The following is a 20,546-nucleotide window of genomic DNA, read 5'->3' as shown; positions in this document are numbered from 1 at the left end:
ATGTTGGGGTCCAGTCAGACCAGGTATATGTTGGGGTCCAGTCAGACCAGGTGCATGTTGGGGTCCAGTCAGACCAGGTGCATGTTGGGGTCCAGTCAGACCAGGTGCATGTTGGGGTCCAGTCAGACCAGGTATATGTTGGGGTCCAGTCAGACCAGGTATATGTTGGGGTCCAGTCAGACCAGGTATATGTTGGGGTCCAGTCAGACCAGGTGCATGTTGGGGTCCAGTCAGACCAGGTACATGTTGGGGTCCAGTCAGACCAGGTACATGTTGGGGTCCAGTCAGACCAGGTGCATGTTGGGGTCCAGTCAGGTCAAGTGATCAGAAGAACTCCTGTCCCTACGTAGAAGAGCTCTGAATAACAGAACACCAGGGTTGGGATCAATTCCATTTTAATTCCAGTAAATTCAAAACGTAAACTCAATTCCAATTCCATATTTTCCTAATTGAAAAGCATTGAGAATTGGAACTGGAACTTCAGTGTACTTCCTGAATTGACTGGAATTGAAATGGAATTGACCCCAACCCTGCAGAGCACTGAAGTCAGAAGGTGTCCCTTGGTTTGATAACTTCTAGTTTCAGATTCAGAAACTTCTAGATTCAGAAACGTCTAGAGCTTCAATTATAACTTGAGCAAATGAGAGGAAACAATGGAGTCATTGAGAATCCTTTCTTTTGACGACCAAATCTGCCATTTGTCAGCTGCTAAATTCCACCCAGACAACATGGATAGTGCCTGTCATAACATGGTGAGTGTCACTATCCCTGCAGTACCATCATGGGGGCATGATTCAGAGTGGGTCTGGGCACCAGAACAGTTATTACACAATTCCAATGGGACATTTTTGAATGACAATTACGTCTAGTGTGAACCTGTGAGCTAGACAGGCCGAGATAGTATGAGAGAGAGGAAGAGCGGGAGAGAGAGAGATTGAAAATGAACACTGCATAGACACCCTAGTACTAGAGGACAGTGACATGCCACCTACTGGAGTCACCAGTGCTGCAAGCTGTCACAGACTCCGATGGTGACGGTGGGCCATCTTTATTTAGCACCGGACCAGCCTGACTGGGGATCGGCCCAGGCGGCGGGGGGCTTCTGGCACGACAACCAATCACAAAGGGACACTTGTACATAAACCAGAGAGCTGGAGAGTGAACCAACAGGAGGGAAGGAAGGAGAGCGAGAACCTGGGCCATGTTCAATAAAACCTGTTTTATGACTACAGAACACAACCCTTTTTTAACCCTTTGCTATAACATCACCGGTATCATAGAAATTGCACTGCCTTAAACATTTCATAAGTTAAAAACAGATATTCATCTGACATAGTTAAATTGCTCTTAAATGCTAACGTGCTAGCTACACAGTGATCGTGATAACAAACAGAAACGAGACCAACTTGTAAAAAATGAAGTACAAACTTTATTATTCTGTCTTTACAAAAGGCACAAGCCTCTTCTTTATCCGCCCACAAGTTTCTTCTTCTTAAAAAAAACTCAAAATATAATAGCTTCTCAACGACCGTGTGGACTGACTGTCCAACAAAACATAATTAAGACAACAGATAAAGAGGAGCTGGGGAGGAGAGGAGGGCGAGGGAAGACAGGATGAGAGTCTTGTGTTGACTACAGACAGACAAAGAGATGAGGGACAGACAGACAGGGGTCGTATTCACTAGGGCACACCGTAGCAATGGAAAACGAAAACAACTGTTTCTTATTGGGCAAGGTCAGGTAGTACCTCCCTGTTTCAGTCCATTTTCTTCCGTTTGGTGCCTAATGAATACACCCAGGGTACATGACCGGGTCAGACACAGGAAAAGGGGGAAATACACAGCTGTGTGGTTTTAGTCTCACAACATATCAAGAGCTTCAGCCAAGGAGAGGCCCCCTTTAAGAAAAATAAGAGGAACCCTCTCCCATATATAGTACAGTAAGTGCTTTAGAATCGTAACCCCCCCATTCAATGACCCCCGCCCTCCTCACAGACAATCTGTTATGTATCTTACAGAGATATCGGATAGTCTAGAAGATACACCAAAAAAATCAATGGGACAGTGCTTGGCATCAGCAGAGGAAATGTTTGAACACAGGTACTGAAAAGGGGTACGAAAAGGTTTCTACGGACAAAATAACATTTTGTTCAGCAATCAATATTGAGGACTGCCCCCTCCAATCCAGATTATAAGGTTTATAGAGGGCACACCCCAAGAATCACTGACCATTTCCAAATAATGGAACTCAACATGGCTAAGGGAAAGTAATGGAACTCAACATGGCTAAGGGAAAGTACTGTATATGTATCGCAGTAACCATTCAGCTTGTTTTCTGCCTGGGTGAACACAGTGGTCGCGTTCCAGGTGGACTATATTGCAGTCTCACTGCACGCAGCAACCTATGGTTGCGTGCCACGTCATTGACTTTCCAGTCGGGCATCAGTTGGCTGTATCATTTTGTGGTAAGCTGATACAAAAACACCTATCCAGGCGTTGTGAGGTCTGGCAGGCGGCTGCAATGAAGTGGCCTTGAATGTGGCCAGTGTGAATCCACTGTAAATACCAAGAAGGAAGGATAAGAGGGAGATGCGTCTCATCTGTCCAGCAGTAAAGGACTCCCTCTACACTCAAAGGGAAGACATAAGGGACAATCAACATATCAATCCAATTTGCCATCAAATTATTTTGCATCAAAATCGATCCCTTTGTTTTTGGCCGTATTGTGGGCAAAAATCACCTCTGGGACAAAACAGTTGCTTTTGCTCTTGAAAAGTGCCAGTTAAAGATGCTAAATGTAATGGTAGAATCTTCTGGAATGTCTAAAAACAATGCATCCACAGCACACTAAAGCCATGTGTGTATTTATATTGAGAGGTTCTCGACAAAAAGGTTTACAGTATCAATCCTATTGAACAGTGTTCAGGCTTTCCCTATAGGTGTAGCCAGCCTCTCTCTCTTTCTCGCTCTGACTCCAGGGCTGAGTTAAGGCTGGCCTCACAGTGCCTACCATGCACATTAGAAGCTGTGTTATGGCAAGCCACTGCCCCTCTCTCTCCGCACATCCCAGGCAGTGTGTTATACTGGATGCAATCCAGATGGGCATATTCTGCACAATTTCTGCAGGTATTGCAAAGATCTGACAATCTGCATAGAATCTGGGTCTCTCGAACACACCCTTACTGTTCATCAGTCTGTCTGCACTCACCCCTCACTCCAGGGGATAGGAGAACCTCCAATATATCATGGTTCAATTCAATCAGGTCAGCCTGGGCAAACTCTGGGACCTCCCAAAAAATGCTTTGAAAAAGTGTCTGTGGTTCCTGTAAAACCACTGCCGTATTTGAGGCACAACAAAACAATCATATTAAGACAGACTTTACAGAGAGAATGATACACGCTCAAAAGCACAATATTAAAAACCGACAACAGCCAGGGATGCTAACTGGTGAGGGCCCAAAAAGGTGACAAAAAAATTTCGCACGGAAACACGCAAAAAATATGTGGAAATTACAAGAAAATGTGCCTATTTTCAGTGGAGTTGTCACAATATCAACATTTGACTAAATATGTAATACCAAGCCAAGTATCACGATGCCGAGTAGTATCGTGATACCAGTGTTTGCCCTGACCCCGCTCAGGACGCCTGTTCCTATTAGTGAATACATAGAGTGAAATGCTCAGTCAATCGATATCATTGGCCGTTCAGGATCTAAACTCACAAACATCAGAGAGATGTTTCCAAAACTCAGGGACAAATAGTGGGAGGAGCTTTATCAGATGATGGGAGGAGCTTTATAAGATGCGGGACCATTAATTGCACAGGAGGGTGTGTGTGTTCTCCTACAATATCAAACAGAGGCCTGTCCAAAATACAGGGCTTTCCTCACCCCGATCACAACCCACCTAATGACAGTGTGGAGCTGGATACACCAGCCTACCCTATGTGTATAAGAGCAAAAACACACAGAAAAGGTTTTAAAAACTCAGACGTACCCATCGATTAGCTTATTCAACAAGCTAGATGCCAAAATGTCCGAAGCAACAGACAAAAGGGTGAATCAGTGATACAGGTTCTGTGCTGTACTACTGAGGGAACGAACATACTTTTTTGTAGTTAGGGGAGAGCGTGGCCTACATAAATGTGTACTGGGAACCCAGCCCAGTAAAAAGAGAAAGAGGGAAGCGTAAGTGCACTTCTCCTCTTTCCATAGCAAGCTTAGCTTTAGCTTGGTCTCCTAACAGCACCACTGAAATGAACAGAGACTAGATAGCGACCTCTAGCTGTGTCAATATGGGGCCTTTTCTGTGTTGTCACGTTTCAGTACAATCCCTGTGATTTATCCACCAGAGAACACAAGATCAAAAGGAAAACCTCTAACGCAAACTCTTACAAATTCTTTGTGAAGTCAAACAGAAAATCGACAACATTTTCTCTTACTAAGGTGTGTTGGATCTGATTCAGAATGTGTCTTTGAATGCTCACAGTGTCTCATCGCTCAGGGGAGATCCCCTCTGGGCAGAGATATGGTGAAGGGATACAGGAAGTAGAAGATTTCTTGGAGAGATTATCTCTAGTATGGGGGGTATGGGGTCGCCTGGGATGGCTGTGCTGCTGGTTGGGGTACACCTTTCCTGTCCAGGCGCGCTCTCCTGCTCGCTGGGCATAAGTTGCTTGGTTGGTTTTGGAGAAGGTGAGAAAGAGTCTCCATTGGACGACTGAGCCAGGGGACCAGGCTGGACCTGGGTGTGAGACCTCCATACTCATGCATCCCTCTAGAGCAGCAGGTCCCAGAGAGGGAGTGGGTTGGATGGGTGCGTCGTGACCGATGGGAAGGCTGCTGGCTGCTTGAGCTATGTGGAACTGTCAGGTCAACCCATCACCTTTCTACTGACTGTTTTTGGTCCGGTTTGAGAAGAAGCAAGAAAGCAAAAAAGAAAGAGAGAGACAGAAAGAAGTGTGTATGTGTAAGTATCCGGTTACAGTAGACTATCCTAGTTCAGTGTGTGTGTGAGTCTGATCCGTCTAGCCAACCTAATAAATGTCCATATAACCAGAGTATTGTGGGTGTTGTACAGGGCCCCCTCTCGTGGCCCCTGTGTGTGATGGGAGGCCTCAGGGCAGTGAGCAGTCCTCTGGCCCCTCGCTGTCGGACGCCGTGTCGGACCCCGCTGTGTCTGTGAGGGCGCGTCCCTGGGTGACGATCACCGCCCGCCGCTGCTCCTCCTCCCCCACCTTCTCCTGGATGCTCTCAATGTGCTGGATGGCCTGGAGGTGGAGGGAAAGAGAGAGATATGGAGGGAAGCAGAAAGTGAGTGACAAACAGCAGTGGCAGACGCAGTGAATACAGCACCATCTGGTGTTCACACGTGGTAATGCACTGACAATTGCCACCTTTTAATGGACACATTCCATAGCACGACCAAATGTTTTACAAAACGACCTGACTGAAGAAAAATCTATCTGCAGCATCCCAAAGATAACAGTTGCTAAATTCCCCATAAATTCAGAGAGCGAACAGTTTTTTCCCTGCATTTGATAGAACTACAATTTCTCCCCAGGTGATGAGGTCTTCCGTGTCTCACCTGCACAATGGTGTCCAGGTTCTGGCGAGACGTGGATGCTGTGTTGATGACCGAGGCAGGGCCCATGGTTACCACGGTGACGTGATGGGGAGGCGGGGCCGGGACGATGACCGTTGCGTGGTGGGTGGGGGCGGGTGGTGACCTGGGGGCCAGCACCTGGAGGGACAGGAGGATGAAGAGGTCACAGAGATATACGTTGTGCATGTTAGAGAGTGACTACATTAGAGTCGGACTGCACAGAATCACAGATCTACAAATCACCTTCCATCCCAAATAACTACATATTCATGGGATCAAGATGAGTGATTCTGCACCTCTCCTTGCCCAAACTGATACCCTAAAACACGCTGTCTGACACTTTCACTCAGTGAAAAGCAGATATTTAGAAAGAGCAAGCCATTTGGTTCAGTCATCCTAAAACGCCACATGATGACCTACAACAGATTATATCCAAGCTTTATTATTTAGGTAATGACAAGAAAATACACTGCTCAAAAAAATAAAGGGAACACTTAAACAACACAATGTAACTAACTCCAAGTCAATCACACTTCTGTGAAATCAAACTGTCCACTTAGGAAGCAACACTGATTGACAATAAATTTCACATGCTGTTGTGCAAATGGAATAGACAACAGGTGGAAATTATAGGCAATTAGCAAGACACCCCCAATAAAGAAGTGGTTCTGCAGGTGGTGACCACAGACCACTTCTCAGTTCCTATGCTTCCTGGCTGATGTTTTGGTCACTTTTGAATGCTGGCGGTGCTTTCACTCTAGTGGTAGCATGAGACGGAGTCTACAACCCACACAAGTGGCTCAGGTAGTGCAGCTCATCCAGGATGGCACATCAATGCGAGCTGTGGCAAGAAGGTTTGCTGTGTCTGTCAGCGTAGTGTCCAGAGCATGGAGGCGCTACCAGGAGACAGGTCAGTACATCAGGAGACGTGGAGGAGGCCGTAGGAGGGCAACAACCCAGCAGCAGGACCGCTACCTCTGCCTTTGTGCAAGGAGGAGCAGGAGGAGCACTGCCAGAGCCCTGCAAAATGACCTCCAGCAGGCCACAAATGTGTATGTGTCTGCTCAAACGGTCAGAAACAGGGTGGTATGAGGGCCCGACGTCCACAGGTGGGGGTTGTGCTTACAGCCCAACACTGTGCAGGACGTTTGGCATTTGCCAGAGAACACCAAGATTGGCAAATTCGCCACTGGCGCCCTGTGCTCTTCACAGATGAAAGCAGGTTCACACTGAGCACATGTGACAGACGTGACAGAGTCTGGAGACGCCGTGGAGAACGTGCTGCTGCCTGCAACATCCTCCAGCATGACCGGTTTGGCGGTGGGTCAGTCATGGTGTGGGGTGGCATTTCTTTGGGGGGGGCGCACAGCCCTCCATGTGCTCGCCAGAGGTAGCCTGACTGCCATTAGATACCGAGATGAGATCCTCAGACCCCTTGTGAGACCATATGCTGGTGCGGTTGGCCCTGGGTTCCTCCTAATGCAAGACAATGCTAGACCTCATGTGGCTGGAGTGTGTCAGCAGTTCTTGCAAGAGGAAGGCATTGATGCTATGGACTGGCCCGCCCGTTCCCCAGACCTGAATCCAATTGAGCACATCTGATACACCATGTCTCGCTCCATCCACCAACGCCACGTTGCACCACAGACTGTCCAGGAGTTGGCGGATGCTTTAGTCCAGGTCTGGGAGGAGATCCCTCAGGAGACCATCCGCCACCTCATCAGGAGCATGCCCAGGCGTTGTAGGGAGGTCATACAGGCACATGGAGGCCACACACACTACTGAGCCTCATTTTGTTTTAAGGACATTACATCAAAGTTGGATCAGCCTGTAGTGTGGTTTTCCACTTTAATTTTGAGGGTGACTCCAAATCCAGACCTCCATGGGTTGATCCATTTGATTTCCATTGATAATTTTTGTGTGATTTTGTTGTCAGCACATTCAACTATGTAAAGAAAAAAGTTTTTAATAAGATTATTTCATTCATTCAGATCTAGGATGTGTTATTTTAGTGTTCCCTTTATTTTTTTGAGCAGTGTATATCAGCACACTCATTTTTTTAAATTTTTTTTATTTCACCTTTATTTAACCAGGTAAGCCAGTTGAGAACAGGTTCTCATTTACAACTGCGACCTGGCCAAGATAAAGCATAGTAGTGCAATAAAACAACAACACAGAGTTACATATGGGGTAAAAAACATAAAGTCAGAAATACAACAGAAAATATATATACAGTGTGTGCAAATGTAGCAAGTTATGGAGGTAAGGCAATAAATAGGCTATAGTGCAGAATAATTACAATAGTATTAACACTGGAATGCTAGATGTGCAAGAGATTATGTGCAAATAGAGATACTGGGGTGCAAATGAGCAAAATAAATAACAATATAGGGATGAGGTAGTTGGGTGGGCTAATTTCAGATGGGCTGTGTACAGGTGCAGTGATCGGTAAGGTGCTCTGACAACTGATGCTTAAAGTTATTGAGGGAGATAAGAGTCTCCAGCTTCAGAGATTTTTGCAATTCGTTCCAGTCATTGGCAGCAGAGAACTGGAAGGAATGGCGGCCAAAGGAGGTGTTGGCTTTGGGAATGACCAGTGAGATATACCTGCTGGAGCGCAGACTACGGGTGGGTGCTGCTATGGTGACCAATGAGCTAAGATAAGGCGGGGATTTGCCTAGCAGTGATTTATAGATGGCCTGGAGCCAGTGGGTTTTTATTTTTTATTTATTTCACCTTTATTTAACCAGGTAAGCCAGTTGAGAACAGGTTCTCATTTACAACTGCGACCTGGCCAAGACAAAGCAAAGTAGTGCAACAAAAACAACACAGAGTTACATATGGGGTAAAAAAAAAAAAAAACATAAAGTCAGAAATACAACAGAAAATATATATACAGTGTGTGCAAATGTAGCAAGTTATGGAGGTAAGGCAATAAATAGGCTATAGTGCAGAATAATTACAATAGTATTAACACTGGAATGCTAGATGTGCAAGAGATTATGTGCAACGACGACGAACATGTAGTGAGGACCAGCCAACAAGAGCGTACAGGTCACAGTGGTGGGTAGTGTATGGGGCTTTGGAGACAAAACGGATGGCACTGTGATAGACTACATCCAATTTGCTGAGTAGAGTGTTGGAGGCTATTTTGTAAATGACATCGCCGAAGTCAAGGATCGGTAGGATAGTCAGTTTTACGAGGGCATGTTTGGCAGCATGAGTGAAGGAGGCTTTGTTGCGAAATAGGAAGCCGATTCTAGATTTAACTTTGGATTGGAGATTCTTTATGTGAGTCTGGAAGTTGAGTTTACAGTCTAACCAGACACCTAGGTATTTGTAGTTGTCCACATACTCTAGGTCAGACCCGTCGAGAGTGGTGATTCTAGTCGGGTGGGCGGGTGCCAGCAGCGTTCGATTGAAAAGCATGCATTTAGTTTTACTAGTGTTTAAGAGCAGTTGGAGGCTACACTCATCTTCCCAACACCTCTTTCCTAGGAGCTTCTGGTGCCCTCTGGTGAACAACAATAACACTAACCATAGACCTTACTATGTTCCTCTCACTACATGTTCTGCAGCCTGTGTCCAAGTGACACTGTTTGTCATCATGTTGTTCCCTATTCAATCTGAGATGCCACTGGGAGGGAGGGAGAGGGGGAGAGAGACAGTCACCGCAGAGACTGGGATTTCTAGGGCCCTATAAAATCTGCATTGAGGAGAACGCTAACGGAATCACGGAATCCAGACATTAAAACGAAATTCTAAAATGTATTGAACTTAGCTGGAAATCAATTACATTTATTAGAAAATACATTCAGTTGCCCAAGATTATCCTGATGAACAAAATGCATCAGTGATTCATATTTTCCTTCAACTTTCTGAAGAGGCAATGGCACAGGAATGCCCCTGTCTGTGTGTGCACGTTTGTCTACCACTTCGTGTAGCCGCTAGCTAGCTAATGACAACTGTCTTCTGGTAGACGGAAAGGTTTTCCCCAAAACCTTTAAAATTACACGGTAACTAAAAATGTAGCCTACCTGGCAGAATGATATCATGATTATTTGCATCAATCGAGTGGCCATTTGTTTGGCAAACTCTGCAATCAAATGAGCGCTACAGAAACATTGCTACCCAAACAACAGTCTCTGGCTGGTGTGCAGTTCAATTTAAGGGTAACTACACACCAAAATCAACCTTTCTTTTTTCCAGACCTCAAAAGTTGTCTCATGGTGTGGTCTAAGCAATGTTGTGGACTTAGAACATCCAATTGTATTGTTTTTCTATTTAAAAAAAAAGTGTGATTTTGAGAGCGAAAACCTGGAAAAACAGAAACCTGGAAAAACAAGGAATTAACAGAATCAGGCAAAAACAAAACAATATGGGGCTCTAGAATGATTCATGGGCTCTCAAGGATGTGATCGAAACGTAAAGTGATCTGTGCACCGGTAATGGAGAGTCGACTGTAAATGTGTCAGAGCTGTTGACCACGGTAAACCTTGAGCTCAGCTATAGGTCATTCTCAGACGGGTTGTGTTGATGTGTTTCCACTGTGGCGATTTAGAGTCTTCCTGACACCAATAATGTATGTCACATCAGAACATATGTCTGTCATATCATTAATGTGTGTGTTGATATGTGAGTGTGATTGTATGTCTCTCAGTCTCTTTCTCTCACCTGTGGGCTGTGAGCTGTGGTGCTGGCTCTCTCCTGCTGCTTGGAGTGAGTTCCTACCACATGTTCAGGCTGAGTACCACCAACCACAACACAGCAGACCTGAGTGGTTAACAGAGGTAAGACTCAGACTGGAGACAATAACACAGCCATTATTGAATATGCACAGTCATATCTATTATTGCATCTCTGTGCAACATTGCTAATGAGTATGGTCATTAAAGCCTAGGATTGGACACAATAGGGTCTTTATATACTGAACATAAATATAAACGCAATATGCAACAATTTGAAAGACTTTACTGAGTATCAGGAATCAGTCAATTGAGATAAATTAATTAGGCCCTAATCTATGGATTTCACATGACTGGGAATACAGATATGCATCTGTTGGTCACAAATACCTTTAGAAAAAGGTAGGGGCGTGGATTGGAAAACCAGTCAGTATCTGGTGTGACCACCATTTGCGTCATGCAGCGCGACACATCTCCTTTTCATAGAGTTGATCAGGCTGTTGATTGTGGCCTGTGGAATGATGTCCTTCAATGGCTGTACTCCCGAGTGGCGCAGTGGTCTAAGGCACTGCATCGCAGTGCTAGCTGTGCCACTAGAGATCCTGGTTTCGAGTCCAGGCTCTGTCGCAGCCGGCCGCGACCGGGAGAACCATGGGCGCCGCACAATTGGTCCAGCGTCGTCCAAGGTAGGGGAGGGCCAGTGGGTTCGTTTCCCACGGGGGGCCAGTATGAAGAATAAAAAAAAACATGTATGCACTCACTAACTGTAAGTCGCTCTGGATAAGAGAGTCTGCTAAAATGACTAAAATGTGCTGTCATGACTTCCTCCGAAGCTGCCTCCTCTCCTTGTTCGGGCAGGCCTCTGCGTTCGTTGTCACCGGTCTTCTAGCCACTGCCGCTCCTCATCTCATCATTCCATTTGTTCTGTCTTGTTTATTACACACACCTGGTTTCAGTACCTGTATAAGTGTTCCCTCTGCCCCCTTGTCTGTGTGTGATTGTTTATTGTGGAGGGTGGAGGTTAGTTTAGCTCGGTGGAGCTCTTGTATTTTGTATCGCTGGGATATTCACCCATGTGCCTTGTTGTTTCCAGTGCGCTGTATTTTCTACACTGGAGTGTTTGACGCATTGCTGCGTACCGCTGTGTCAACGGAATAAACCTGTTATTCTGTGATTTACCCTCCTGCGCCTGAATCACATCACCACATGTGCGAAGTTGCTGGATATTGGCGGGAACTGGAACACGCTGTCGTACACGTCAATCCAGAGCATCCCAAACACGCTCAACGGGTGACACTGTCGTCTGGTGAGTATGCAGGCCATGGAAGAACTGGCACATTTTCAGCTTCCAGGAATTGTGTACAGATCCTTACGACATGGGGCCGTGCATGATCATGCTGAAACATGAGGTGATGGCAGAGGATGAATGGCACGACAATGGGCCTCAGGATCTCGTCACGATATCTCTGTGCATTCAAATTGCCATAGATAAAATGCAATTGTGTTCGTTGTCCGTAGCTTATGCCTGCCCATAGCATAACCCCACCGCCATCATGGGGCACTCTGTTCACAACGTTGACATCAGCAAACCACTCGCCCACACAACGCCATACACGTGGTCTGCGGTTGTTTGGCCAGTTGGACGTACTGCCAAATTCTCTAAAACGACGTTGGAGGTGGCTTATGGTAGGAAAATTTACATTCTATTCTCTGGCAACATCTCTGGTGGACATTTCTGCAGTCAGCATGCCAATTGCATGCTCCCTCAAACCTTGAGACATCTGTGGCATTGTGTTGTGTGACAAAACTGCACATTTTAGAGTGGCCTTTTATTGTCCACAGCACATGGTGCACCTGTGTAATGATCATGCTGTTTAATCAGCTTCTTGATATTCCACACCTGTCAGGTGGATGGATTATCTTGGCAAAGGAGAAATGCTCACTAACAGGGATTTAAACTAATTTGTGCACAACATTTGAGAGAAATAAGCTTTTTGTGCTTATGGACAATTTCTGGGATATTTTATTTCAGCGCATTAAACATGGGACCAACACTATATTTTTGTTCAGTGTAGTTAATCAGATACACAGGGTTCGTACTTACATTGGCAAGTCAAATTCAAGGACTCTTTCAAGCACATAGTACCCCTTTCCTGAAGTCAAATGATCAAATTGTCCTCTAGCGGCCTCATGGGTGGAATGTTATTTTTCCCCAGTAATATATATATATATATATATATATATAACATTAAAACAGCCAAAATCCAGTGTTTCTATGTCAAACGGCTTTGTTATATTTCAGTCTTCTCTGATGTACACTACCAGTCAACATTTTGGACACACCTACTCATTCAAGGGTTTTCTTTATTTTAACTTTAAAAAATGTTTGCATTGTAGAATAATAGTGAAGACATCAAAACTATGAAATAACACCTATGGAATCATGTAGTAACCAAAAAAGTGTTAAATAAATCAAAATATATTTTGAGATTCTTCAAATAGCCACCCTTTGCCTTGATGACAGCTTTGCACACTCTTGGCATTCTCTCAACCAGCTTCATGAGGTAGTCACCTGGAATGCATTTCAATTAACAGGTGTGCCTTGTTAAAAGTTAATTTGTGGAATTTCTTTCCCCCTTAATGCGTTTGAGCCAATCAGTTGTGTTGTGACAAGGTAGGGGTGGTATACAGACGATAGCCCTATTTGGTAAAAGACCATGTCCATATTATGGCAAGAACAGCTCAAATAAGCAAAGAGAAACAACAGTCCATCATTACTTTAAGACATGAAGGTCAGTCAATGCGGAACATTTCAAGAACTTTGAAAGTTTCTTCAATATTAAGGGAAAAACACAAATAAAACGTGAATAAACGTGAACAGTGCTCAGGTAGCGCTTGCAGTCCTTTTCAGTTTAGACTGAGTATTCATTTGATTTAGCTGTCCAGTGTGCTAGCAGTAAAATTGCCATGAGAAAAAGGTTTGTGGAAAAAGCAACTCCATCACGAGCCTCTCATCATTGAAGGGATAGTTTGCCAAAATTAGAATTCTTTTTTTCACTTGGCTATTATTAGGCTCATGTAGAAAGTTAGGAGTGTATAAATAATCCACATGATTGTCTCAGCAAGTTAAATAGATATAACAAAGCATGTCTGAGTTTTCTGTGATGCAAACTTTAGTTTTTTGGTCTATATCTACCGGTAGAGACTGATAAAACCTGTCCATGTAGGCTAGCAGTAGCATTAATCTCACCCTGTCCATGTAGGCTAGCAGTAGCATTAATCTCACCCTGTCCATGTAGGCTAGCAGTAGCATTAATCTCACCCTGTCCGTGTAGGCTAGCAGTAGCATTAATCTCACCCTGTCCATGTAGGCTAGCAGTAGCATTAATCTCACCCTGTCCGTGTAGGCTAGCAGTAGCATTAATCTCACCCTGTCCATGTAGGCTAGCAGTAACATTAATCTCACCCTGTTCATGTAGGCTAGCAGTAGCATTAATCTCACCCTCGCCATTTGAGATGTTGAAGGGTTTGTATGATGTGTTTCAAATGAGAAAGCAACCCCAAAAATCAGTTTCCTTTGTAATGGAACACTTTGTATGGAAAGCCAAGTTGTCATCCTCATAAAATGGTTTTACTGCAACAAACTAACCCAACACCTATCAATTGAAATGGTGGGAAACAAACGAAAGTGTCTAAATCTCTCACAAAAACTGAATAGAAATAAAATCAATGGATAATTATATCGGAGCAGGAGAGCTTACAATAATTTCAAGGCTTTTTCAAGGACCAAATTGAGGAAATATCTGAGTTTCAACTCAAGGTTTTCCAGTACTTGATTTTCTGAGCTCCAAATTCAAGTACTTCAATCACTCTGTGCAAACACTGAATATGGTGTGTCCTGACAATTCCTTGTTGTGGTTGTGCATCTCTGTTCCTACCTCCTCCTGTCTCAAATGCTCCTCCAGCATCATGCGGACAGAGCGCTCCTTGTCCAGCTGCTGTCTCAGCTCCATCATCTCCCTCCGCAGGTCCTCCGTCTTCTCCTCCTCCAGAATGTCTGGGGAACCGATCCCTTCATCCTTCTCCTCCGCCCCGCGCCTCCTCTTTGGGGAGGAGCCGCTGAACTCCTGTTGGAGCAAGAGAGGGAGCGAAACGAGGGAGGGAGAGTCAGAAAGTCAGTCATGGAGGACTAAGATAGGGTTGATTTGGACTACGGCGGGTGATTCCTTCCATTAACAGTGTGTTTGATGAACAGTCTATGAACTAAGGAATGGACACAGAAATGTAAACTGAATTTTAAGCGCTGAGAAGAGTAGAACATTTCTCATCTACTGAGGCCAGATTACTATTGTTAAAAAAACTAAGTAATGATTCTGAGCACAGTAGTGTGTCTAGAGATCCACGTGCTGGTAGGAACTTCTGGTGACACCAAATGATGACTGGGTCTCACCTGAATGAAGCGTTTGAGCTGGCTGTTCTGCTGCAGTAGCCGTGTCTTCTCCTGCTCCAGAGCAAAGATGTACTCTGCTGTCTGCTGCAAGATGGCCGCCTGTAGAGGAGTAAACACTGATTCAACTACGACAAAATTATACATAGCAGCAACAAGAGCCTGTACAACTTCAAAGGGAAGACTTGCTAGCAACTTATCAGTACGTGTTACATATCTAGAATCATATGTACTGGGAGTTGAACAGGCATGGCAATCTGTCCTTAAAGCTTCAAGTTTAACCTACTAACCCAATCTCCCTGTCTGTCTGACTGATCTCTTTAGACTTTAATCTACTACCCCTGTCTGTCTGATCTCTCTAGACTTTAATCTACTACCCCTGTCTGTCTGATCTCTCTAGACTTTAATCTACTACCCCTGTCTGTCTGACCTCTCTAGACTTTAATCTACTACCCCTGTCTGTCTGATCTCTCTAGACTTTAATCTACTACCCCTGTCTGTCTGATCTCTCTAGACTTTAATCTACTACCCCTGTCTGTCTGATCTCTCTAGACTTTAATCTACTACCCCTGTCTGTCTGATCTCTCTAGACCAGTACTGCCCAACCCTGTTCCTGGAGAGCTACCGTCCTGTGGGTTTTTGCTCCAACCCTAATCTAGCACACCTGATTCTAATAATTAGCAGGTTGATAAGATGAATCAGGTTAGTAACACCTGGGGTTGGAGTGAAAACCTACAGGAGGGTAGCTCTCCAGGAACAGGATTGGGCAGTCCTGCTCTAGACTAACCTACTAACCCAATCTCCCTGTCTGTCTGACCCTCTAGACTTTAACCTACTAACCCAATCTCCCCGTCTGTCTGACCTCTCTAGACTAACCTACTAACCCAATCTCCCTGTCTGTCTGACCTCTCTAGACTAACCTACTATCCCAATCTCCCCGTCTGTCTGACCTCTCTAGACTTTAACCTACTAACCCACTTTCCCTGTCTGATCTCTCCAACTCCTTCCTATCTGACCTTGCTAAATGTTCTCTCTCCTGGACCACAATGTGTGGCAGACTTTTCTGCCTTTATTGTGTCCTCTTATGATTTCATTAATGCACGTTGTCTTTTGCTATGCGTTTTTCATTTGTTATTGTCTAATAAACAAGTCAAATCAAAGTCTGACCTACCTTGCTGAGTTTCTCTCCCTTCCTTTCCTCCCTCGGACCCACCTTGCTGAGTTTCTCTCCGTCGCTGTGGGGGATGAGCGTCTTGAGCGATTGGAAGCCGGAGTTGATGCTCTGCATGCGCCGCCGCTCGTTGCTGTTGGCGATCTCCCGACGGATCCGCCGCTCCTGGTCGCGCGCAGTCTCAGGGGTCAGGGGAATGTTCGCCAGGCTGGGGGGAGGAAGAGAAGAGGTCGTAAGGTTACACACTAGGGGTCGAAGGTCTAGATATCAAGCAAGCTCTTCAAGTTGACCTCAGGTCACAAGTTGACCTTTTTGGGCCAGTTTTGAATGGAGTATATATTCAAAACATGAATGAACCTACTGTGAGCAACAGTGTAGCTAAGTATGAACTATCAAAACAGGCCAGAAAACAAAGCATTGTTGAGCTTTCAAAACAGATCCACTGTGATGGTAAATTTAAATGCTAGAAATACAGTAACAACCATGTCATGTGCCATGCTTCGTATGTACCAAGCTGACTATGCCCTGAGAAAACAGCATGAAAGTGCAGAACAGGCTTTGATGCGGTTTTCTTATAAAACCCTGGCATGGCCCACTGCACAACACAATGCTGACTTTCCTGCTAGATCCCCGGGCCAAACCCCATTGTTTCAGAACTCTGAACCCACAGAACACAGCCTCTGAGAATTCCAACCATAAAAGCATTCGTCATCCTGATTCGTTCAGCATGGCTCCCACACATATTCCATTGGGGACGGGAAATGTCTAATTGAACTTCCACTAACATCCTCTGTATCTAATGGCAGTATCACTTGGACGCTTTCTAGTAGCAAGGCTCTTATCAGTACTGACTCAGCTGCCTCAGAGCAAACACAGGGAACAATTGTGCAGACACAGATGGGGAGAGAGACCATGTCTGCTGCTTCCTTACATCCCAGAAACCAGCCAGCAAACACAGCCTCTGCCAAATCACGACTGGGTGGTAGCGACTAGCGAGCCCATTCACAAATACAACCACCATAGCTTGACAGACTAGGAACAGTATATTAGATGAGTTGCTTTCAACAGGGTCCTCAATGAAAATAAATACAATTCAAATTATTGCAACAGTAACATAATAAACATTAATGTATTATCATAAATATATATTTGTAAGTGAGAAATTATGTTTGAGAATGTATTATGGCCATAAAGACTAGAATTGAGTGTTGCTTGCACAATTGTATACAAAATCCTACATTCAGAATTGTACACAATTCGAAAATAGAACTACATTTCCCAGACCACGTGCGCAGACCACACTTTATCCCTCATCTCCGCCTCCCCTGTCTAGAAAAGGTTGCAAATGCATCGACTGGCCATCCACACCCCCTTATTAAAAAGAACACTATTACATTTCTCAATCGGTTGCGGAATGACTAGCGGGAACACAATCCATTTCAAACGTACCAATCTGTTTTAGAATGTATCGCGCCCACACACTACCGCGTTCAAAAACACACTAATCGAGCCCTCCGCCATTACAACAATGCGACTTCTTCCTCTGTCCATGCCGCAGCATGGCTGAGCTGTGGGATAAAAGACGCAGTGCATATGGCACTACTAGAGTGCACCAAAATGTGTCCAAGAATACCAGCGAAACTGTGATTTCGTTGCATAACTGCGATTACTTAAACTTTCGCCGTGAATTTCCATAAACTATCAGGAAATGTGAAGTTACTGGAAAGAAGACTACGCAAGATCCCCCAACACTTTAGCACAAGCATGGCCGCACTGCCCACAATAACTTCAGCGCGCTCCCCAACGAACTGAGCAAACAGTACCCCCTAGGACTTACGTGTGAGCTAAACTCTGGTGCGACACCTTTGTTATGCATGTGCAACCTCTCCTGCTCCTATGTAAATTAGTAAACTTATCGAAAACATAACGTAACCGTTGGGAAAATATCAAAATAGCCAGGAATTTCTCGTAGCAGCGTGGTGTGCATGTAACCACGTGGGGTATGTTTGTTAGCTACTAAAAGTCTCGATTTCGCTAAAGTAATCGTAAAATTACGTTACACAGGAATACAATGAATCGTCTTCTACCTAATATGAGTACTTAATCGATTTTCAATAAAGATCATATTTGTCTCGCTCCCTGACAGTGGGTCGTGTTCAGTACACAATAACATACAGATCATATCAAGCATGTTGCCACGCCACAGTCGCTAAGTGCGCCCCACAAGCAGAGATAAACAAATTGTTATCATATACAATAAGGCGAAATAGTAAAAGTGCATACACACCTGCAAAGACCCCCAATCACTTCTTTATCCGTTTTCCTAAAATGTTGCAAGGAGGGCACCTTCTGTGCTGGTACCATGAAATACTCCATGCTTTCCTCTCCAGTTGTGTGTCCCCCAATTCCCGGTTAAAATGAATTAGCCAACTAAATCTGTTCCAGTTTCAGGTGCAAATTCCCTTGCTCATAAATCTAGAATAATTTCATAATTCGGAAAATTCCTTATGTAGTAGCAGAGCGCTCGGAGTTGTAATGTTACTCCAGTTACTTCCAGCTGATAGGATTCCCTCGTTGTGTGGCGCTCTCAATCTCTCTCTCTTTCCTTCTGCATGTACGTGTGTATGTGTGTAGTTGCAGCTGATCGAATGTCTTTCAAGGCGGGAAACAGCTGGTAGGAATCACACTGCACTATCAAAAGCCTCCTTCCGCGGACAGAGGGACTGCATGATGTAAACAAAGGATTATTTAAATATACATTGGAGGGGGCGAGGCACGAGTCTGGTGGATTAAATGATAGCCACAAATGTATAATATCCGCATTAAGTGATTATAACGATCATTGATGGCATATCTCGAATACTAGTAGCCTAATCTACATTTCTGATGACAATATCTTTTTTATGAGGATTTTCCATGTAAATTACCATAAAAAAATAATGTTTGCATGCATCACTTTGTTATTTAAAATCTACGATGTTTTTCGAAATGTGAACGATAGAGCGGTGGAAACCAGTCTGTTGTAGGGGCGTGCACTGGTCTCCTCTCACCACTATGAAGCGAACAAGCGGGATCAGCTGACGAGTTGGCAGGGCTCACAAAAACAGCAACAGACTGTTGGGGGGGGGGGGCGAAGGGAAAAAGCGCCGAGAGAAAGAGGCTGACATTGAACAGCTGAACGTGTTCACCATTTTGGTTGTAGGAGAGGAGGAGGAGGAGAGTTACCTAATCGCCACTCCTGCCTTGTTGGTGCGTGCTGTGCGAGCAGAACAGAGCTCGAGCCACAAAATGGGAGCCGTACCCTTGCACCCGGAAATGTGTGTAGCATAAGCGTGTGTAACAGTGTTACAATGTTGGTAAATTTGAATGCTGATCGTTCGCTGCTGCAACAATTGTTACACTTGCTGCTGCTGCTGTGTACAATGTTGCATGACAGGCTATTACGGCGTTATAGTATAGCGCCATCTTTCTCCCAAAACTGCAGGCACTGCAAATTTAGCACAGGATCATTTAGCTACTTATTGACACGCCCAAGCTATTGCTTTTCCTATGCTATTAGCGATTAATAGTATTTATATGACAGCGTTCTGTGACAAAGTCTGAATAGATAGGCTGGACCTAGATTCATTGATAAAAAAAATGAAAGCCTACAGTCAGCTGATTTTGCTTCTAGGCTAAAGGAGCTCACTGGGTGGTCAGGCTAGATCCTGCTATGGAAAAGGAAGACCTGGCGCATGTCCTACAGCATGATGCAACAGTATTGCAGATGACATTGACAAGACACAACTATTTTCAGCTACTAAAGAGACATTATCTAGGAAGGCTATTTCATATTCCTGTGTAACTTTAATATTGTGCCCATTGGCTACTGAATAACATACCTGTAATAAATGGAGGGCAGGAATTATTAGAGCACTTTGCATTATTTCAGAGAACATTGTTAGTGTCATAGCCTACACACATAATTATATGCAATGTAGCCTATTACATAACTAATATGATTAACTATTAAGAGCCTAAACGCATGACTCCAGTCTCATTTCTGATCCTACCCTACACACCTGAATCTGAGCATTCCCAACAGTATTTATTCAGTAGTCTACCTAGTCATAAAGCATATGAACAAGAAAACCTCTGCAACAAATCTAACATACATTGGTAAAGGTGGTAATTAATCTGTTATTACATATCTTGCACCAGTCATCATTGTTCATAGGCCTACACTGCTCCTCCAGTTCACTGGTAACACACACACACACACAGGCCCTGGGGGACAGCAAGGGACAGGGACGCTGGCATAATACCACAAAAGGACGAAGGCAACACAGTTGAACAGGAATATAATTCATTAGTTGTGTTTATATCATGTTTATATCCTTCAGTCTAACATTAACATAATATGTGTGTGAACATGTTGCTTGGGGGGCTATTGTTATATGTTATAATGTTATCTGTTTCAAGTATTTTGCATATATTTACTTTAAAGTTTCTAATATAACAGGTTCACACAAGCTGCTTTATGCACATAGGCCTACACTTAAAGGCTATACAGTCAAGTAATGTTGTCAACCTGCCATTATGTTTAGAGTAATGTGATAACTGCCTGTCTGGAGGCTGTGGCGATACACACCGCTTACCGT

The 20,546-nt window shown here is 44.4% G+C and overlaps 1 protein-coding gene across 3 annotated transcripts; it reads right to left on the bottom strand.

Moving 5' to 3' along the window:
• Nucleotides 1-1,409: 1,409 nt before the first annotated feature.
• LOC121551255 (transcription factor AP-4) lies at nucleotides 1,410-18,613 on the bottom strand. 3 transcript variants are annotated; one of them, XM_041863823.2, is made up of 7 exons: nucleotides 18,194-18,613; nucleotides 15,907-16,114; nucleotides 14,739-14,837; nucleotides 14,227-14,415; nucleotides 10,278-10,376; nucleotides 5,586-5,741; nucleotides 1,410-5,268 (listed from the first exon to the last, which is right to left on the bottom strand). In XM_041863823.2, exons 1-7 carry the CDS (start codon nucleotides 18,280-18,282, stop codon nucleotides 5,116-5,118), a joined length of 993 nt encoding a protein of 330 aa, XP_041719757.1. In that variant the 5' UTR covers nucleotides 18,283-18,613; the 3' UTR covers nucleotides 1,410-5,115. The 3 variants fall into 3 exon arrangements, with proteins under 3 accessions (XP_041719757.1, XP_041719758.1, XP_041719759.1); XM_041863824.2 differs by having other exon boundaries at nucleotides 15,949-16,114; XM_041863825.2 differs by lacking the exon at nucleotides 10,278-10,376.
• Nucleotides 18,614-20,546: the final 1,933 nt, after the last annotated feature.

The sequence above is a fragment of the Coregonus clupeaformis genome, chromosome 35 (assembly GCF_020615455.1).
Source record: "Coregonus clupeaformis isolate EN_2021a chromosome 35, ASM2061545v1, whole genome shotgun sequence".
Taxonomy (NCBI): Eukaryota; Metazoa; Chordata; class Actinopteri; order Salmoniformes; family Salmonidae; genus Coregonus; species Coregonus clupeaformis.
Note: the sequence above shows the minus strand (reverse complement) of the source record. Positions and strands in the feature narration are given on the sequence as shown.

Bases quoted from the DNA above. Each gene is read 5' to 3' on its own strand.
- LOC121551255 (XM_041863823.2), bottom strand. From the start codon at position 18,282: ATGGAGTATTTCATGGTACCAGCACAGAAGGTGCCCTCCTTGCAACAT. The intron at 14,416-14,738 runs GTGAGACCCAGT...TTGCTCCAACAG, and splicing joins AGCTCAAACGCTTCATTCAG to GAGTTCAGCGGCTCCTCCCC. The intron at 5,742-10,277 runs GTGAGAGAAAGA...CTGTCCCTCCAG, and splicing joins CCACAGCTCACAGCCCACAG to GTGCTGGCCCCCAGGTCACC.